The following is a 20,525-nucleotide window of genomic DNA, read 5'->3' on the forward strand; positions in this document are numbered from 1 at the left end:
GATCTAGCCAAGTTTAGTATAGAAGTTACTGGAACTTCCCCATCATTCTTGCAATCTGAAGAACATGTCATGCATGAAGTGACTGAAACTGGCATTGCCTGGTGGAACTATGCTTTTCTCAGTGTCAGCTTTTAACATACATCATATGAAGACTTTTAAAAAAATCAGAGATGATTGAGATAAGTCTTGTTATTGCCATCTGTGCCAAAATCATGTGAAGAAAATTGAGGTGAATGTCTCTTAACTGGGAAGAAATATACCAAATGTAATATACAGTTATGCTCTATCTGTAATAGTAATAAATTAATAACAAAAGGTGTTAGTCTATGGTTTTATGTAGTTTTCCTAAAATATGTGAGAGGATTGTCCAATATTGGTGATTTATATATCACTGAAAAGCAGATTATTATTTAAAAATAAATTAACTAATTGATATGTTTGTAATATGCAGTGTCATGCAGGAGGGTCCCTTAAGTTGATTTCTTTAACTAAAGTTGACTTCTCAGGCTCATGTTTTATTTGGGTGAGAGCAACTTTTCTGTGGGTGTAGACATTTGTATTTGTACGCAGGAATCATTTACCCTTGGGCTTTTCAGTATCTAAAAACTGCTGTTGTCCAAACAATCTTTTCTGCTAAGAAAATGTATGCAAAACCAGGACAATGCTTCTGTCTCAAGGTTTGTCATTTCAATATTTCATCGCACTGACATTTTTCTTTCAACAATTAAAGTCTAGATTGAGGAGCCTTTTGCCAGAGTGTGCGACAAACTAAACCCTCATGTCCAGCACCAGAGAAATTGTTTTGCAGATATGGTAGTTTTAAGGCTATATTGTCCCCAGAGACCTTTTCCACCTGCTCCTTTTCTCCCCTTCATTGGTGCTAAAAATAGAGGTCAACTCAATTGTCCCTTCACTGAAGGTTGTGCAGTGAGGCTTTTCTTACTCTGAATTTGAGCAGCCACAGTTGACAAGTACTTTTCTTTTCTCTGACGAATGTGGATTGCACATATTGCTCTCTAAACTACATATCTTGTAGTGTGGGTATTTTTTGTTTTCAGTCCACAGGCCATTACATCCCATTGAATGTGCATGGACCAAGATTCACATCCCGGTTTGACGCACATCTAGAAGTGGTTTAACTGGTGCCAATTGCCAAAACTCACTTTCTCACGGGTTGTTTTTTGTTGTTGTTTGTTTTGTTTTGTTTTTTTTTTTGGGGGGGGGGGTTTGTTTGTTTGGGGATTTTATTATTTTTTTTTAAGAGACTGTGATGCTTTGAAACTATCTCTTTAATTTTTCTTTGCAAAGTTCAAGCAGAGAAATTGAAAGAGTGTAAGTAAGTCACTATTGGGTGTAAGAAAGCAAAATACTGATTGTTCTAAACACTTCCATTGGATAGATAGAAATGTTTAACAACTATTACCCAAAACAAAGTGGGACACCCTGCACTCTGCAATCTACAGTCGGGGCAGCTTGCTGGGGTGTCTGTTTGCTGTTTCTTCTTCTCTTCTGGCAGAAGATAACACACACTGACCTTGGCAAGCTAAGTTTACAACTTTCTGCTTTAGCTAACTCTGCTTTCTGCCAGAGGAGTCTGGGGGGGAGGCCCCTGGGAGAGAGGCCCCTTTGGGAAAGGTCCCCTTTGGGGGGAAGCAAAGGGAGATTGGTTGTGCTTTTTCTGTTGATTGTATATATTTGTAAATGTTGTGAGTTTTGTATATTTGTACATATTCATTGCATTTCATCATAGATTGTACATTTTGCTTGTAAATACAGCTTTCATTTGCTTCCAGACTGAGCTAGCCTGGTTATTGTCAGTGGGGGAGGGAATTTCAGCTCACACTGACACAGAAACTTTTAGCACTTGACTGTTCTTCCCAATTTGTATAGCCCATAGATTGTTTTCTGAAAGTTTCTGAAGGAAATAAAAGTAATCTTGGGAATCAACACTATGTAGATATTGCAGAATTGTGCTTCTCTCTGTGAGTAATGCCCTTGATACCACTTTGGTTTCCTGATATTTCTGTGGACTATTGACTTTCCTCAAGTCCAGAGTAGGTTGCTTGAGAGTAAAATCCAGATTTTAAATCCACTCATTTTGAAAAGGCTATTCTTGCTAAAGCACTTTGTCACTGTGCCACTGTTTGAGATCACATTTATTCTATATAACAAACTGTAGCACTTAAGTGGTCTCCATCCTACACAGAAGGATTCTTGGATCACTGGGAGCACAATCTCAGTCTGTAAGAGAGTATCAGAGAGTTCTAGACTGTCTAGTATCTATGGATCATACACAGGAATGGTGCTGTCACTTTTTCTTAGAATCAGCCTAAGTCCAGCATCAAACATGTGCTTCTGTTGTTGTTTAGCTAATTATTCTGAATGCATTTGTCCAACCACCTTTGCACAAGCAACAGTGAGTTCACATAATTCTTAGTACAAACAAATACTGTCAGAAATACAAAGTGGGCAAGTAAGAAGTGGCATTCTGGAACCAAGGAAATAATAATTCTGATATGTTTTAAGTCAAGGATTTTGCATGAAAGTAGTATCAAAAATCTCTGCCTAGCAGTTACCCTGGTTGTATGCCTGGAGGATGAAATAGAAGCAGCTAAGCTGCTTCTCATCAGGTACCTGACTGTATTAAAGCGCCTGGTGTAAGTAGGAGTAAATGCAAAAGGCCAAATGCAATTGACTCTGACCTTTAGTTGCCTTTGTAGTCAGTACAGCTGCATCCATCCTGTTTTTCATGTAATAAAAAACACATTATGAATTGTACCTGTTCCTAGCGCTGCAGTGCTTGGAGGCCTGAGGCTCTCCAGAAACACAAAAAAGTGTGTTTCTGATACAGAGCCAAAAACGTGGCTGTACCACAGCACGGGTGAGAGGCAGAGCTCGTGGCTGGGGTCATATCAATATGCTTAATTTGCATGTTGAATTAACTAAGCCCCTCTCTGCCTGCTGCTGCTTATTCTCTCCCATGACCGAGCTCAGTAGTGCTCCCTGGAGCAGAGATGAGGGCTGTCTGAGGAGGACCATGAGGGCTGTTCCAGCTGAACAGGCTTCTTGTGGTTTTCTCAGAAGCACTGTATGCATCACTCGCCCAATTTGGTGGCCAGTCTACCAGGACATAAGTGAACCCATCTGCATGATGGGTGCTATAAAAAGGCAGGTGAAGGCTATGTGGGTTGTGCAGAGCTGCTTCACAAACTAAAGGGGATGGAGCTCTCCCATTGCAAGATGGGCTCCATCCTACTTTGCACCCTTCTTTGCTGCTTTATTAGCATAGCAGCAGCCAATATATTTGGTAAGTACATTTGTTCTTTGCCTGTGTCCAGTACTGCTGTGATCTTTGCCCTGCTGTTATTCTGATGGAGTATGTAATTACACACTGCAATTTAGATAGGTATTGTGTGCTGTGCAAACTGAGTTTGAGCTCCAAGTTAAATACTAAGCTATAAAGATCTTTAAGTGGTCAGGGTTATCTGAGCTCTGTAAATCTGGATTTTGAGTGGGGAAAAAAAAAGAAGGTTTCTGGAAGAACAGTCTGGATTACAGAATGAACTTGGGTAAGGAAGTACTGCAGGGATGTAAAGGTTCTAAAATTATATCTACTACTTGTGTGTGCTATCAGCTAATTTGGACTTAAACTTTAAGATACTGGATAGTCTGAGAGCTGTCCCCAGTTCTTCTGTATGAGTTTGATAGTCATGAGCAACAAGCAATTTAAACCACTGAATTAATCTCTTAACTCAGATGCCCTAGTAGAACCTCTCTACCACTGTACAGAGGGATCCTCACACATCCCAGAACAACTGACTGAGGGTCACATTTGAAGTGAAAATGATGATGTTTGCCTACATGTGGATGTTCACAGCTGAGTTAAGATAAATCCCCTTTACAGTCTCATGAAAACTTTCACAAAGGCTTAACTGGACACAGTAAAAACTGACAGAAACAGGAGTGATTGAGAGGTCTTGGGTGCATGGGAACCATCTGTGGTTAATAAAGTTCCTGAGCTGCAAATTGTTAAAGGCTGAAAAGTATTCAGAATATTTATGATGTAATTGCTCTGCTATGTGTGGTCACACTCCGATCAAATACTGGATTAAGTGAACCTTTGGTCTAAATTGCTGTAGCTATGGTTTTGTTTGTGAGAAGTATTTTCATAGAACTAGTCAATGGAATTAAGAGCATGTCATTCATCAGATCTTGAGGATAGGGTGAGTGTCAGATCACCTCATCTGTTCTGTGAAAAGAACTTTTGAATTTCATCATTCTCCTTAAACAGCATACAAAGTTGGTTCTGACCGGATTAAGAACTGAACAGTTGACTGTTTTCATGTTAGGTGGCTTCAGTAGTTGATCACTCGACCTGGTAATAACTGAGAAGTGCTCTTAATATGATTTAGTCTGATGCTAACTACTAGACATTGCTTCTTTTTAGATCTTGCATGAGATTAATAAGAAATACTTCTCATTTGGTGGAATAGTTAGTGATTTAGTTTCAAGAAACAATAAATAATGGTTACGGAAGAGGGCTCTTTTGTGGTGGTAGGCACAACTAACTCTCAGCAAATGATAGCCATACCAGTACAGAACAGAGCTGAGACTAATTAAATGCAGGCCTTGGAAAGGCTTCCATGAACATCTCTGTCATGTGCTTATCCTGCGACTGCCTGCTCAGTGGGTTCAGTACCTCTCTGTGCTGTCCCATGCAGAAGTGCACAGAAAGAGCAATGGGGTAACAACCAAAGAGACTTGTGAGCTTGGGATTATTACCATGCAGTTCTGACACTAACAGGGGTTTCATAAGAACAGGATTGTGGTGAAGCTATCCTTACATGTTTACCTTCTTGCTGCTTTCAGAGTATCAGACAGATTCCCAACCATTACGTCCATGTGAACTTCAGAGAGAAAAGGCGTTTTCAGGAGGAGAAAACTACATTCCTCAATGCTCAGAAGATGGCCAGTTCAGGTAATTCATCCTTACTAATATTCTGCTCTTATGTGATGGCATATTTTGTTACTGTTGAAAGCTTTAGCCTCTGTTTTGAAGAATCTCCACATCAGTGGAGTGGAGGGCGAAGGGTGAGAGAGACTTGAAGTTCTTTCATTGAGCCATATTGCAGATCCAGTCCCTCCTGAATCAGTTCCCTCTTGCTGGAAATAATCTCTGGGTTAAGAGGTCAATCTAAGTTTAATAGGATATTTTTGACAGCATTATTTACGTGTTGAATACTTGGTGCAGGTTGTTGTGTAATGCAAAATCTGTCTTCCTATGCATGCTTCTGGGAGCATAGTTTGTGATCAGTGTACCAGCCACCATAGGTGAGCCGAGATGACCTGGGGAATGTACCCACGCTGCTGTATGTGGCACAGCAGGGTTTACTTCTAAAGGCAGTAAAGGAGCTAAAAGGCACATGGAAAGCAGTGATCTAGGGAGAAACATGTTGCTTGAAGATACAAGTTAAGGAGTTAAAGCTGAGACAGAGTACAAGTTGTAATGTTCTTTACTATTGTCTTATTGTTGTTGGCTGTGGTGGTGGACCTTGATCATCCTGGATTTGACTTAGAAAATATCCCAAAATGTATGGTAAATCTCAAATACTGAGAATCAGGATTCTGTCCAACTTGCTTGCTTCCTTAATGACTTCAAGACATTTACATGCAATTCCTCAACACTTCTGAGAACTGCTAGAATAAAGAGCTCCCATCTCACCAGAAACACAGCGCTTTCTGATTCCATTATTTGTGGTGTTGAATTACTTGAACGTGCTTTGTGGTTTTGTGTATGTCCCATACTGACTGAAGACTCTGCCACTAACAAAATAAAATATGTTACTTGTGATCTCCCTCAGGACAGTTCAGTGCAGTAGGAATGGTCTTTCCTGTTGGTGTGTGGATGAGAATGGCATTGAGATAGCTGGCAGTAAACAGAATGGATATCCTGTTTCTTGTAAGTCATACTTCCCCCCCCCCCCCCCCCCAATTTGGGTAAAGAATTATTTACATCTGCATTTGAACTCCTAAAATCAAGAAAAGGTTAACCCTAGACTTTGATGGACTCTAGTTTGTTGTAATTTTCTGGATCTTTCTAGTGGACATTCTGGAGTTTCTTCAGTGCTAATCACGGAAACCTGATACACCTGGATGATTTGTATTTATGAAGGTCACAATAACGTAAATTAGGAACAAAAGATAATTTGATCTATTAGCTTTTGAGTTGGAGAGCTTCAACACCATCTGTTGTGGGTTTCTTTATACTAATTTTCATAAACTTAAGTCCATCAATATCCTCATGCCATCTGCATAGCAGAATCAAAACTTACAGCACCGAAAAGTCTCAGATGATTGAATACCCAACAAGTACCTTCTGCTAACAGTGTCCCTCCCTGGTATTACAGGCTTATCCTTTTGCCAGCTGCAAAAGCAGAGGATCTTGGTGAGTCGATACATCAACAGCAGTAGCATCTCCTACATCCCTCAGTGCCTGGATTCAGGGGCCTTTGATGCAGTGCAGTGTGACACGAAGCTGGGTCAGTGCTGGTGTGTAGATCCAGAAGGAATGGAGATTTATGGCACCAGGCAGAGAGGAAAGCCAACACAGTGTAAGTAATATATAACAAAATGGAAGGGTTTGTAGATTTGAAAGATTTGGTGTGAATGAACGGTTGCAGATCAGACCTTGGACACTGCAGCCTACACTTACCCTATACAAGTATAAGTGGTTAACTAAGGCATTTAAGTCTCCATTTTGTAGAATCATAGAATATCAAGTTGGAAGGGACCCATAAGGATCATCAAGTCCAACCCCCTGATTCTCCTAAAGACAATACAAAGCAGCTAGGTGTCCATGTTCAATGTAATGAATCTAAACCTCTTCCAAGCCATGGGGTGGCTATTCAGCTGCTCATGGGAAGTTAAAACTCCAATAAACATTACCTTTGTTTCCCCTCAGGTCCAGGCAACTGTGAGATCCGAGACCGTCGCATTCTGCATGGATTTGGGGAGAAGAGCCCACCACAGTGCTCAGCAGATGGAGATTTTCTGCCTGTCCAGTGCAAGTTTGTCAACACTACAGACATGATGTTTTTTGATCTTGTTCATGGTTATAATCGGTAAGAGCACAGGCTTCTGAAACAGAAAAAACATCCTGCATGTCTCTTCATGTCACTATCTTACTACTTTTATTCCCCCCTCCCCCCCCCACCTTCTCCCCCATACTGCCCTTCTTTTGTGACTACACATGATATTATTTTCTATTAATGAATGGACCAAGGGAAAAAACCTTCTTCATCTGAATTAAATTTTCTCATTTAGAAAATAATTAGGTACCCCGTCCCTGCAGTCTAATCAGTGTGTCCTTACACAGCAGGGAACACCATGTTGCAGTCTGTATTTGGAAAAGAGCTTTCCAGATAGACACACAAAATGTGCAAGGAATAGAGGAATTCAGATGTATATATGAGGTAGGAAAGATGATTCCATAAGGGAGATGAAAACAGGTGGACAGATAGACAAGCAGCAACTGCAACGAGCAAGTTCCATGTGGCATTGGGAAACTCTTGTTCTTTTCAGCAGTGCCAGAATTGCTCACACAGGTGAACCAGAAAAGTGATGGAAGGGCTTGCTGACATACAACTGACTTTGGATTATTGAAGAGGGTTGGATAAGACTTTAAAACTGTTGATCAAATCCTTATCCATGGGAGCAAGAAGCTGTTGTCCTGTGACAGAGCTGGGAAGTAAAGCTCAGGTGAAGAAATAAAGGATGGGCAAAGGGAACTGCAGGGAGAAGCAATTGCTTTGGTGCAGATGTTCACACTATCCAGAGAAACCTTTTGGTTTCTCATAAAGTGCCATTATCTTGGCATCTCAGTCAACACATTTCTCTGGTGGAGGATAGTGAAATAAACGTAATGTCATGTTCTGACTTGGCTCTGTAGTTGTATTGTAAATGTCAGTTTTGCTGTTCTGAGGATTTTCTTATTTAATTTAAGCAAAACCGAAAGGCAGTCACAAATGCACAGTGCAAATTTGTCAGAGCTTTGGGAGAGGTCATTCTGGCAAGAGCAAAATATTCTGGTTGTTTCGTTTGGCCAGCGATGTGAAAATTCTGAAAGAGCAATTGCAGAGGAGAAAGCAATGCTTTAAATTTCCTTTTTAAAAAATTCCACTGGGAGACTTGTCTGCAAAAATTTGGCTTCTTTTTTGTGTGTGTCATGTAATTAATCACAGCAGGATCATTTTACTACCAGCTGTACACCTTTCTAATTATGACCATTGACTTAACGCATTGCCTTCGTATCTGAGTCTCTTAGATTATTAATATATTTATTTTCATGTTATTCCTACCTGAAATGTCATTATCCTGTCCCATAAACAGGAGGCCAGAATATGGACTTGAAGGGATGAGTTCCACAGCAAATGAATATTGCAGAACAGGGATTTAAACCTATCTTTTGTGTTCACGTGGAACCAGTGGAGCAACTCTCTTTGGTTCCACAGACTGATTTTTGCAATCTAGACATGTCACTCTAACTTTCTTCCCAAATATTTTCTCTATACCTTCCTGAATATTCCAGAATAAATCACTATGTTAAAACCCCCAAAACTGGAGAATTTCAGAAACTTAGACCTTCCCAAGAGGAAAACTTGTGTAAAGAAAGACAACCCCAAATTTCCTGACAGCTTGGCTGCTGATTTTTATCCAGATTATGCCCAGGTGGTATTAAAATGAGCAGCCATATAGAAAGTCTTGTAGGTGGTTTATGGGAATGATCAAAAATTCAAAAGTCAAGGAAGATCATTTTACTTTCTTGCTATAATTTTCATCAGACTGAGGATCTCATGTTGGTGTCTTCATCCCAGTTCAATGGAGGTTCTGTCCTATCAGGTGTGATTTCATCTCTAATGGAAAAAAAACCCATGATTTCTTTTTCTCCTGTTTCTGAACAGTCAATGAGAAATGCAGCTATAATTTGAGCTGTGTGTATGAAACATAGGAGGGGTGGCTTGCACACCTGCTCTTAAATGAGTTGTCTTTGCTGGAAGACAAAAGCAAAGGCTCACAGATTGAAGAAAAGATCAACAACCTTGAATTTATTTACCATATTTTTAAGTGTGAACATTCTTGATGAAAGACATGGATACACTATAAATTTATGCATAACTTAAATGTAGTCATCTTTGCTTCAGCTCTTGTTTTGTACTGGGGCTGACAGATGAGGTCCTCTATGTTATCACTACTTATCTAGAGGGCTATCATTGAGAAGAGGCTGGGAAAAGAAGCATTAGGAAGTGAGTTTTCCAAGTAAGGTGAGACAAGTTCTACCCTCTTGACTGTGTGGGACTAATTTATATCTCTTTGTACTTTATTTAGACATACTTTCAACCTAGAACAAAAATAACCAAAATGACAGGATATGACTACACATTGGCCCCATAAAATTATGCATGTGATTTCTGCTGTGTTTCTTAAGAGCACTGCAGACTGTGCTAGAGCAGCCCTGAGGCTGCAGGAGGGTGGCACTGGAACTGAGGCTGGTCATAGTACCAGTTTCAGAGGGTTGTTGTAAAATGCCTTGGCATGTTGACCTTTTTTCCGAGCTGACCAGGACCTAACCCACTCTAATTCTTACTGCTAAAAAATAATTAAAAAATGAATTTGTTTAGTTCTATGAGTCTCTTGAGAAGAAAACTCCACTTTCTTGTTGGTAGATTTCCCAAATAAGCCACATGCAGCTGGGATACCAAGCTTTTATTGTATTTCAGGGTAAGGGTATGTGTCTGTAAAATAATATGACTGGTTTTGGGACTTGGCACTTTGAATATAGAAAAAAACTTTTGCTTGGAGAGTCTGTCACTTAAGATCACATTTATTATGGTTTTTGTTTTTCTAACTCTGACCCTATTAAGTTTCTTTCCCAAATTATTTCTTTTCTGGAATCTGTCTATTGTCACACCTAGAATATTATAGGTGAAACTTAGCATCTCTTGGGTCTCCAGATAAGAGTCAGTCTTACTTGTAATATGCTAAACCCCATTTCTCCCTAACCTGCTGGGCCATGCTCTGAAAATGAAAAAGATTAGTGAGGTTTTTATCAGCTGTTGTGGATAATTCGGTGCAGAAAGTGTATGTAGCATGTAAGAAAGAGAAAGCAACCTGTTTGTTTAGGCACTCTGCCATCTTGTGAAGATTTGTGGAAGGAGCTACTGAATGGGTGCTGGAATAGCATTAAGCCAGTGTTGGTCTAATTTACACTCTGACCGGCTTTCAAAGATGAGAATAGAATTCAAAATGAGTGTTAGATGCTGAGAATCTGCTTAGAAAGGGTCAGAAATCTGTCTGAAGGGTGAGTGTCCTGAGTTTGTGTTAAAAATTACTTCATCAGCCTGCTGAAACACCAGTCTGGATCATATCAGATCCTGGCTGCCACACGGAGACCAAGGGGTTTTGTAATGGCTTTGTGCTTTGCAGATATCATACAAATTTGGGAGGGAAACACTGATGATGATTTGTTGTTTTTGGTGAGCCTTCCTGAGCTCTTCACAGAGGGCTGCTTTTCCTTCCAGGCTCCCAAGGGCTTTCCAAACATTCAGCTCCTTGCGGGAGACATTCCCAGAGGTCTCTGGATACTGTTACTGTGCAGACAGCCTGGGGAGAGAGTTAGCAGACACTGGTAAGTACCCTCTGGCATCTCCTCCTTTAAGTTGAGTGGCTTTGATTTCCTAAGGGAAAGGACAGGTAGCAAGTATCAGTCTTCGGATTCATTAGGGACTTCAATTTCATTCTTACAAGAATTAAGACCACTGTGACCATGGGAAGGGCTGGACCTCACTAATGAAATCCCACCCTTATGAGTAGCTCTTCAGTCAGTAGCAAGTGGATTTGCTGCTTGGGGGCTAATCCTGTTCTTTTTGGGATGGTGGAATAGGATTTCTGAATGCCCACCTCTCCATGCACTAGAAAACCATCACATTTGAAAAGTCCAATTGGCAATTGCAAGGGAATATAAAGGGCCTGGAGACTGAACTATTCTTTTTCTTGCTCAGCTAGGATCATGGAATGGTTTAGAAGGGATCTTTAAAGGTCATCCAGTCCAACTACCTTGCCATGGGTGTAGATACCAGATGGTCCTTCCTTTTCTTAGACAACCTCAGGAAACCTTTCAGGCACAATAATAGTTTGTGGGACACTTTAGAAGAAAGAATTGGAGTGAGTCTAGAGGAGAACCACAAAAATGAGGGATGGAACACCTCTCCTATGAAGAAAGGTTGAGAGCCCCAGGAAAAAATGCAAAGCATGATAGCTTCAAATTTAGATGTTAGATGAGAAGTTCAGCATTTAATTCCCATGAGGGTGAGAAGTTCTCAAAAAATTGTGCACTCAGGAAAACTTTCGCACATATTTTTCATTAGTATACAATTGAAATGATTGGGAATTGTTTTTTTTTGTAACAACAGGCTCCAAAATTCCATCAGTTCCTCTATTGCAGACTGAATCTAAGCAAACCACAGTGCCATGCCAGTTGCAGGATGTTCATTCTGCTTGTCCTTGTAGCTGTCAAGGAGTAAGACTAGTGAGTGGGCACTCAGCTGCAGGTTATACAGTGCAATGCATTTGGGTTTTCTCCAGTGTAGGCTCACTTTTGGCCCATTTAGAGGGTTGGTTTTCTTTTTTCTTGACCGGCTTCCAGTTCTGCTGCTTTGGTGTAAAGCAGGTGACTTCTGTCTCAAAACCAGTCTGTGTGATAAAAGTGTCTCCTTCCCAGGCTTGGAACTGCTGCTTGATGAAGTCTATGACACAGTTTTCTCTGCACTGGAGCCCTCTCGCACGTTCACAGAGACTGCCATGTACCGGATCCTGCAGAGACGGTTCCTGGGGGTCCAGCTAGCTACCTATGGCAAGTTTAGATGTAAGTGATGCCCTGTAAATAAGATGGCAATTTTTGGAGCTTGCGTAGGACAGCTGTCACAGAAAGCATATAGTATCACAGTTTCAGTGCAAGAATCGAGGTCTCTGGATTGCAGGTGGCGTTTAACTTCTGGATTGCACATTCATAATAGCAGATTGTATCTTCAATCTGATCAACACTTTCTTATGTACTTGAAGTTCTCATTAGCTGAAATCCCATGAACTCTCCATATCTTTTCCCCTGATATTATAAAGATGGAGCTAATCGTTTATGAAATTAAAAGCCTGAGAAATTGCTCCCTAGCATATGTCAGTACAGTTAGAAACAGGAATGATCTTACTCTGACCACAATGCCCTCAGTTCCCTGGAGGCTACAGAGGAGTTTGTAGTGCCAGAAGACTGAACTTCTAGATCTGTCCTTGCATCCATTCCCTCTCCCATCAGGGAAGGCAAATAGGGAGAAAGCTTCTTTGCCTACAGACTGTAAACTCTGTCAGACAGGGGGACAGGTGTCTCCTCCTCTCTCCTGTCCTACACCAGAGCCCAAGAGAATTGTCTTGGCTGAGCAGAGTTTGATTCCCTTCATCCTCCCAACCAAATTCCTCTTACATTGCTCTCTGCCACTCACTAAGGAGTTACATCACCAGAGATATTAAGCAGATACGGATGTAATTCTTCAGGCCACATATTTGCATGGTTTTTTCTGTTTCTGGGTCACGCTGATCATTCTGGGGAGTCTTCCCCCTTCCCCTGCACAGTGCTCTGGACAGACGAATCGCTTAAGAGCCACAAGGTGGAGATATGACCACGTTCACCAGCTGCTGTCAGGGACTGCGTCGGTGACTTTCCAGATCTCACACTGCCACCTTAAGAGGCACATGTATGGAAAGTTGTCAGACTCCCTGGATGAACAGGTTGCTCTGATGTGATGCTTTTGCTGCCTCAGCCTGGTACCTTGTAGCTGGAAAGCTCTTGAAGATGAACAATGTCTAGGCTACAGGACTGTAGGTTTTTATTAGCAATCAAAATTTCTCTTCGAAGGTCGCAGTCTAGTATTGGAGAGATTGTAACTCAGAAGAGTTGCCTTATGGCATTCTAGCTTCTCTTTAGCTTCAAGGCCAGTTTGACAGGAATTGAGTCTTCAGATCCTTGTTAAGGGAAATAAAGAAACTGGGTGGTCCCAACCCAAATCCTCACATTTGGGTACACATTCATTTGCAGTCGCAATGCCTTCTTCTCTTCAGAAACTTTGATGTTTACCTTTGTCTCAATCTCCCAAGATGCACATCCATCTTTGTTGACCAGCTCTGTATTTTCACTAAGGGCCAGAGCTCACCTAGCTTCCAGCATAGCTCCCTCAGACACATGCTGCTACTCTGCATAGATGTGACTGTGACTGAGGAGGGTGTTGAGGCTTTATTTTCTGTTTAGTTCTCAGAATGAATGCCTATAAAACCTAAAAAGCCCTGGAGCCAATACTCCCGGGGAAAAGCGGATGGTGGATTTGCATTTTGGGCTGGTACTTAAAGTGTCACTGAAAACAGTCAGGAAATTAAACCTTTCTTTTTTTTTTTTTTTTTTTCCCTCCCAAATAGGCAGGCAATGGGATCAAGCAGAAATGGCTCTGAAACTTTAAGCTTTTCCTACTTGACACATACTGCTTTTCTTGCAGGCCCCTCCAAGTGCGAGGTGGAGCGGTATGCAGCCCTGCGTTACCAGCACGCCTACGTTCCGTCTTGTGACGCTGATGGGGGCTACACGCCAGTGCAGTGTCAGCAGGGAGGACAGTGCTGGTGTGTGGACACCAAAGGGCAAGAAGTCCAGGGCACAAAGAGAAGAGGACAACCCCCAGCCTGTGGTATGTGTGAGGTTTGGAAAAGGAAAAATAAGCACATTTCTTGGTGTTGTTAGAAAGAAAGCCAAAGGACCAGTTCACTTCTCAGCTCTAACAGATTCTGGTGTTTAAAAATTGAGCTCAAAAATCCTCCCAGGGTTAAGAGTTGCATTCTAGCATTCAAATAAATTATTAAATATAGTATTCCTTTTATTTTCCTTTAAGACCTTTCTTTAGCCTTTTAGTTTTTCATATGAGCAAGGCTTTTCTTTGCAGCCATGATGTCTCTTGACTCCAGAAGGTGGGGCATTGAGTCAGTATACTGAGATAATATAAGGAAATCAGGGATGGTGGTTTAGGATTTTTACCTCCTTCCTTTGATGAAGTGCTATGGAATTTCTTAGGCATCTCTCATCCTGAGTATTTTTTCCCATCTCTGTCACTGTATATTTGGCCATGAAAACTGTAAAATACAGTAAAAAAAGCCCCAAACAGTTCAGTAAAGCTGTATGGGTTTGAGCTTTCAGAGCTTCCATGAAGAATACACCATCAAATTAGTGCCCCAAATGGAAATGACAGCAGACATGTCCAAGGGCCGGAGGCAAGAAGGAAACTTAAAAAACTTCACTCTGAAGTGCACTACCTAACTATTCAGGATTGTGCTGGAGGGCTGGGGCACAGGGTCTAAACAAGGGAGCCACCTTCAAGGAAGGCAATTGCTCTGTCTCCTGACACAGTCTTAGCAGCGAGATAGAGAAGGAGAAACCTGCCCTGAGGGTCGTGGCTCCAAGTCACTCAGAGTGCTCTGGGCATAGACAGACTTACTGTGAAATGAAAATGTTAATGTGTCTCTGAGGATGCTCACCAGGGGTATTGCAAGGGAACCTTCCAGAGGCCTCACCATATGTTGGCCCTGGTTATTTTCTTTTTGAATATGCTTTGCTGAGTGCTCCTGATGATTTGTTGTTTGGTTGGTTGGTTGGTTGTTTTTTTGGAGGTGGGTGATGAGGCTGCTTGCAGCTTTATTGATGGACTGATGAAACTTAAACAGAGAAACATTTCTGCAGAGGTTTTGCAAATTAACTCCTGAGAAGGTATTTTGTGAGGATATAGCTTCAGTCTGTGTTCAGACAGCTACATGCCATGTGTGTCTCCAGTTCTGTTTTATTTCTCTTTAATATCTTCAGCTCTCACACTCAGCTGTGTGAACATGGGAAGAAGCTGAGACATAGGTGTGGGTAGCATGCTGGGTACTCACATGACCTGGAGCAGCAGGCAATCCTCATAGAGGCAGACTTCTTATCAGACCTTTTGCAGTAAATTCATTCCAGCAGTGCTTTGCTGTTTGTTCGTTCTCAGTTTGCTCTAATTTGATTTCAACAGTGGGTAGGAAGGGAGAGCGTTTAAAGACCATAATCCTACATTTGTTTTATATTAGTGTACTTCTGGGATTGTGGCTTACACTAACGTATTGGTCCTTGAAGGAATGCTCCTCATTCCTCTTACCAAGAGCCAACACTGAGAACAGAAGGGGCCCATCCTACAGAAAATGCCTTTACAAAGCAATCACTGTGAAGGACCCTGAACCTTGCCAGGAACTGCAGAGCAGGACAAGGCTATGAAGGGAGGAGTGAGAAAGATGCTGAGCCTCAGATTGCTTGGTAATCTATTTTAGCAGCTTTTAAGATTTCCACCTTATATTCTTACTGTTAATAGGATTCATTACTGCTTTATTATATTGCCTGAATGTGGAATTAATGGGTATAGGATGGAGAGCCCAAGGAAGGCCTTGCTGGAGCAGACCAAAGTTGTTTTTCCATCATTCCATCCCCTACAAGGACAGCTGTGGTGTTTAGGGAGAAAGTGTGAGAAACATGGGGAAAATATAGAGCTTCCATATATCCTTCTGCAGGCAACAGAGATTCCAAACTGGAGACTGAACCCAGACCGTTATATTCATATTTCGAGCTGCTGCACACATTCCAGAGATCCAGTCAGTGCCATAACTATGCTGTCTGTTTGGTCCTCAGTGTCTTTTTATCTACCAAGTCTTTCTTTTTTTGATGTCCTTCAAGCATTAACCTGACATTTACAGAGGTCCTTCTTCAGTGATGTGTTGCATCCTAACTTAGAGCCATTGCTTTCTGTGTATGAACATACAGATGGGGCAGGATAGATATACACTTATGACATGGCTCAGGATATGGGTAGCCAAGGCCACGGTTGGTACCCCAAGTATTCTGCCATTTGACTACTTTTATTGAAATTTTACATGTATTTTACTTTAGAGCTCATTTGTGAATGCTATCTGGTTCTTAGCACCCCGTTACTGCTAATCTTAACAGTTTGTTTTCAGACCTCTTGTAATGAACACTTCACTATGAAGCTGAAGATTTAGGTAGGAAGCCTCCATGAATTCCTCATTAGTGGGCATTGGTTGAAATAACTGCCTGCTTTTCTGCAGTCTATTTCTCTTTCTTAGATTCACATATTGCAGCTGAATCATCAAAGGTTTTTGTTAGCAGTGAGCACTCTGTGTGAGAGTTAAAGTGTTTGGAAAATACTTTATTCATTCTTTCTGCTGAAGGAACAAAGATGGGAACTTACACTGGAAAACAATAGAACCAGAAAAAGACCACAGAGCAGACAATTCAGCAATGGTGAAGGAGTATTTCATTCCACTTTGTGTCTTGACTGGAAGATTTCATTTCTAGACCATATTCAACAACTGTTTAAACTTCCTTATTGGTGTGTATGGTTAACTGTGGTGGTTTCTGCTGAGATTGCTTGAAAGATAGCCCTAGAGTTACAGATTCTGGAGTTTCCAAATTTTGTTTTGTTTTGATTTTTATTCTTTGTCTAGGTGAAGAACAAGCATGCATCTCTGAGAGGCGACGGGCCTTGTCGAGAATCTTTTATGGCCCTGCTGGGTACCTCAGTCAGCCTAATTTCTTTTCCATGCCAGATATAAAGTCGGAAAAAATAGCTGGCTTCTCAAGACCCTGCCCTCCCTCCTTCAAGGAGCTGTTTCTGGACTCTGGATTGTTGTCCCCATTTGCACAAAGCAGCCAGACTCCTGGGTTAGAAACCACCCTTAGTGAAGCCATCAGAGGGCTGTTCCCATCAAGGGAGCTGGCTCAAATGGCACTGCAGTTTACTGCCAATCCAAAGCGTTTTCAAGAAAACCTCTTTGGAGGAAGGTTCCTGGAGAATTTGATCCATTTTAACTTCACAGGGGCACTTGGCACTGGTGGGAAATACAGCATTGGCCAATTTTTCCAACAGCAGGATGTGGCAGAGAGGGATAACAGCCAAGGTCTTCTGGAATCAGCTGAGGCATTTTCTCTGGAGGTATCAAAGGGGAGTTCTATTTTGAGCAAACCTCTCGTGGGCAGCTTTGGCCGCACAGTAACTCTACAGGACAATCAGAATATGATGAAATTCCTTTCCTCTGTTCTGGAATTACCAGAGTTCTTTACTTTTCTTCGACAAGTGATTTCTGTCCCCAAAAGTGTTGCTGAAGATTTGGGTGAAGTTGTGAAACTAGCGCTGGGATCCAAAGACTGCGGTGAGGAGCCAAGGGACCTGTTTGTGCCAACATGCACCAAGGAGGGGAGATATGAAGAAATTCAGTGCTATGCAGGAGAGTGCTGGTGTTTGGACAACTCAGGTAGGGAAATTCCAGGCTCGAGAGTTCAAGGCAAACGTCCTAGATGTCCCACTGATTGTGAGAAGCAGAGGAGAAACCTGCAAAACTTGAAGCAAAGCATGCCTGCAGGATCAGATCTTTTTATTCCCTCTTGTACCAAGGATGGAGACTTTCTGCCACTCCAGTGTTATGGAATAAATTGCTTCTGTGTTGATCTGAATGGGAAGACTATTCCAGGAATAAGGGAAAAATCTGGAAAACCAATGCAATGTAAGTGCTAGGGACTGCGAATTCAAAGATGCTTCCTTATTGTGTTGGAAATTATTCTTTCTTCGTAATTGATTGTATCTGGAAATGTATGGATGATGTATGCAAACAACATTCTCACCTAGCAGTAAAACAAATCAGCCCTACAGTTGCAGGAGAATTGTGGGAAATACAGTGTATGTATGTAAACCTTGATATCTTAAGCCTTAGAGATCTTCCCCTCTTCTTTTAGTGTGTAGGGTAGTCACACTTGAAATAGAGAAGCCTGGAAACTCTCCTGGTTAACGAGCATGCCACTGGCAAATGTCTTTACCTAAGTGGGTAGCTACTGTGTATAACATCCATGATTCCCATGAGACATGGAGCATCTGTGTAACTGAATGTGAGCCATGCCAAGTGAAAAAGCCCTTTTACTTCCAGGACCAGATCACTTGGGCACTGTCACTGACTCATCCATGTCCTGATAACTGAAAAGTTTCAGTGCCTTAAACCATGAATATCTTTTAGTCTTTTAGCTCAAGAATATATACTCAACTTTGTAGGATATCACAAGAGTTCAAATGCAGGAGAAAAATTCAAAGGCTAATAGGTTTCTCATAAAGGTGACACAGCCAGGGCAAAATGAGTTGCAAATGACTTGTCAGACATCAATTTGTCATTGCTGTTTGCTTATACACCATAAGCTACCTTTTCTTGCCCTTCTGTTAATTGTTATATTGAGCAACAATATCTAGTAGAAAATAGAGAGTACAACAGAAGCTGAACATTCTGGTTAAGTCTAAGGAGAAATAGTATTATCCTGCTATTCAGATGGTTGATTCTGCAGGGGTTGGCTGAACTGCCAGATTATCAGGTGTAGCAGGAAATACCTAGCTGGTATGAACAGATTCAGGAAGGCTTTTAGTGGCATCAAGCACCTACTCCCCTCCCCTGCCTCAGTATGAACTACAGGCACATAATGTGCTCAAATACCCTTTTTAAAGTCATGTCTATATACATCTTTCAGTGCTCACATGCCTTTGGAATCTTATCTTGGTTCAGCATGGGAGCTTAACAGCATTAGTCATCTTAGTAAAGGCCAAAAATGTTGTTGTTAGCACTAGGATAAGTGACCAAGTTTAAGTAATGGTGTTTATAGTACTAGGAGAGTAAGGGGTATTGTATATCCTCAACACATTCATAAGATGTGGTATGCATGGTTTTCTTTTCCCCAGGCCCAAGTGCTTGCCAAGTAACAGCTGGACAAGAGTTTCCAAAGGCTATGAAACTCCTGTTGTCAGACCCAAGTGCTCTGTCTCAGCTTTCCAGCCTTTACCTCCCACAGTGTGATGCTGATGGTGCCTGGAGGCAGGTACAGTGCAGTGGCCCTCCTGAGCAAGCCTTTGAGTGGTATGAAAGATGGATTGCAGAGAACAATGAAGGCAAGCCCCTGCCTGTTGCTAGTCTACAGAACATCATAACTGGATATAAAGAAGCATCTTCCCAAGGCTTTTCAGCTTTTATTAAAGCTTTGTATGAGGCTGGGCACCAGAATGTGTTTCCAGTATTCACCACGTATTCCTCCTTCACTGATCTCCCACCTGAAGTGCTGGAAGGAAATGTGACCTATGCATCTGAGAACATTTTACTGGATCCATATATATTCTGGCAGCTTCTAAATGAACAACTGAGCTATTACCCAGGACCCTATACTGATTTCAGCACTCCATTAAGCCACTTTGAACTTCGTGATTGTTGGTGTGTTGATAGCAAAGGGGAAGAGCTGCAAGGAACAAAGGCAGAAGTGAACCAGGTCCCAGCATGTAAGTAACAGTGTTTCTGGTCTTTATTTTTATGACATAAGAGGAAAGCCCTTTCAAGTGCTGTGAAGAAGGAAACAATACATTTTTGGAAAGATCATCATTGTCACTGGCCACCAGATGTAGGACAACTAATTTCTGGTAAATAAATGGTCTCTCAACTTTGGGAATAAGGGAGAATAAAGTTCCATATGATGTTTGTGTAGATTTTATAATTTGGAATTTGGACACATAATGCTTTTGCAGAAAATACTTGGCCAGATGGCCAAGGATGCTCTGGAGTTGGAAACAGTGCATGAAGAGTTATATAGGAAATTCAGGATAACACTGTGCTGTAAATTACTCCCCAGAATGCCTTAAAATGAGGTGAGAGGAATTTTCTTTACTGTTTCTTGCTACACAGTCAAGAGTGACAGATATCTCTTAGAAGCAACTAGGAGGAAAGTGAGGCTAGCACTGAAGTCTGGTCACCCTCTGTCTAAAGATCTCTACCAAACCTGTTTGAGTCTGAGATTACTTCAGCAGGTGACCTGTGTTATAAATGTAGTCACTAAAACCATTCTCATGGCATAGTAATTTTCATTTGGAAGGACAAAACAGGACAATGAATACCCAAATTCCAAATGGACATGGAGTATCAAAGATGTGGGCAGATGAGGGATGTAAGGGATGAAGTACATGAGCAGAGAGTTATTTTAGCAGAGAAGCTTTCACTGAGCTGGTTCAGTGTGTTAAACATTTTGAGTCACTGGGTATATGGAGAAGACAGGCCAAGTGTCAGTTGCCACTGTGGACCTAAGGGTTATACCTTCATTTTCCTTTCTCTCTCTCTCTTCTGACTATCCACTTTTTTAAATGACAGAAATTGAGGAACAGCTCTGTAGAAACATATTAACCCCATTTGTAACCAATGAGGAGAAAGTAGCTTAAAATCATCAAGGATTTGGCACAAGACTTGTAGAAAGTCTGGATGGTTCTTGATATTCTTGAACTAACGTTCACAAGCCTCATTTGTTTGCTTGGTTCATTACACAATTGAAAATCAAGTGAGTAGAC

The 20,525-nt window shown here is 41.4% G+C and overlaps 1 protein-coding gene across 1 annotated transcript in view; it reads left to right on the forward strand.

The window, feature by feature from the left end:
• The first annotated feature begins 3,240 nt into the window (after positions 1 to 3,240).
• Positions 3,241 to 20,525, forward strand: part of TG (thyroglobulin) — a 137,828-nt gene continuing 120,543 nt past the window's right edge. Inside the window, exons 1-10 of the mRNA XM_054385312.1 lie at positions 3,241 to 3,307; positions 4,870 to 4,978; positions 5,862 to 5,959; positions 6,408 to 6,611; positions 6,962 to 7,121; positions 10,578 to 10,684; positions 11,777 to 11,920; positions 13,593 to 13,778; positions 16,618 to 17,673; positions 18,885 to 19,472. Coding sequence (XP_054241287.1) covers positions 3,241 to 3,307; positions 4,870 to 4,978; positions 5,862 to 5,959; positions 6,408 to 6,611; positions 6,962 to 7,121; positions 10,578 to 10,684; positions 11,777 to 11,920; positions 13,593 to 13,778; positions 16,618 to 17,673; positions 18,885 to 19,472 — 2,719 coding nt within the window. The remainder of the gene's footprint in view (positions 3,308 to 4,869; positions 4,979 to 5,861; positions 5,960 to 6,407; positions 6,612 to 6,961; positions 7,122 to 10,577; positions 10,685 to 11,776; positions 11,921 to 13,592; positions 13,779 to 16,617; positions 17,674 to 18,884; positions 19,473 to 20,525) is intronic.

This window comes from Indicator indicator, chromosome 12, assembly GCF_027791375.1.
Source record: "Indicator indicator isolate 239-I01 chromosome 12, UM_Iind_1.1, whole genome shotgun sequence".
Lineage (NCBI taxonomy): Eukaryota > Metazoa > Chordata > Aves > Piciformes > Indicatoridae > Indicator > Indicator indicator.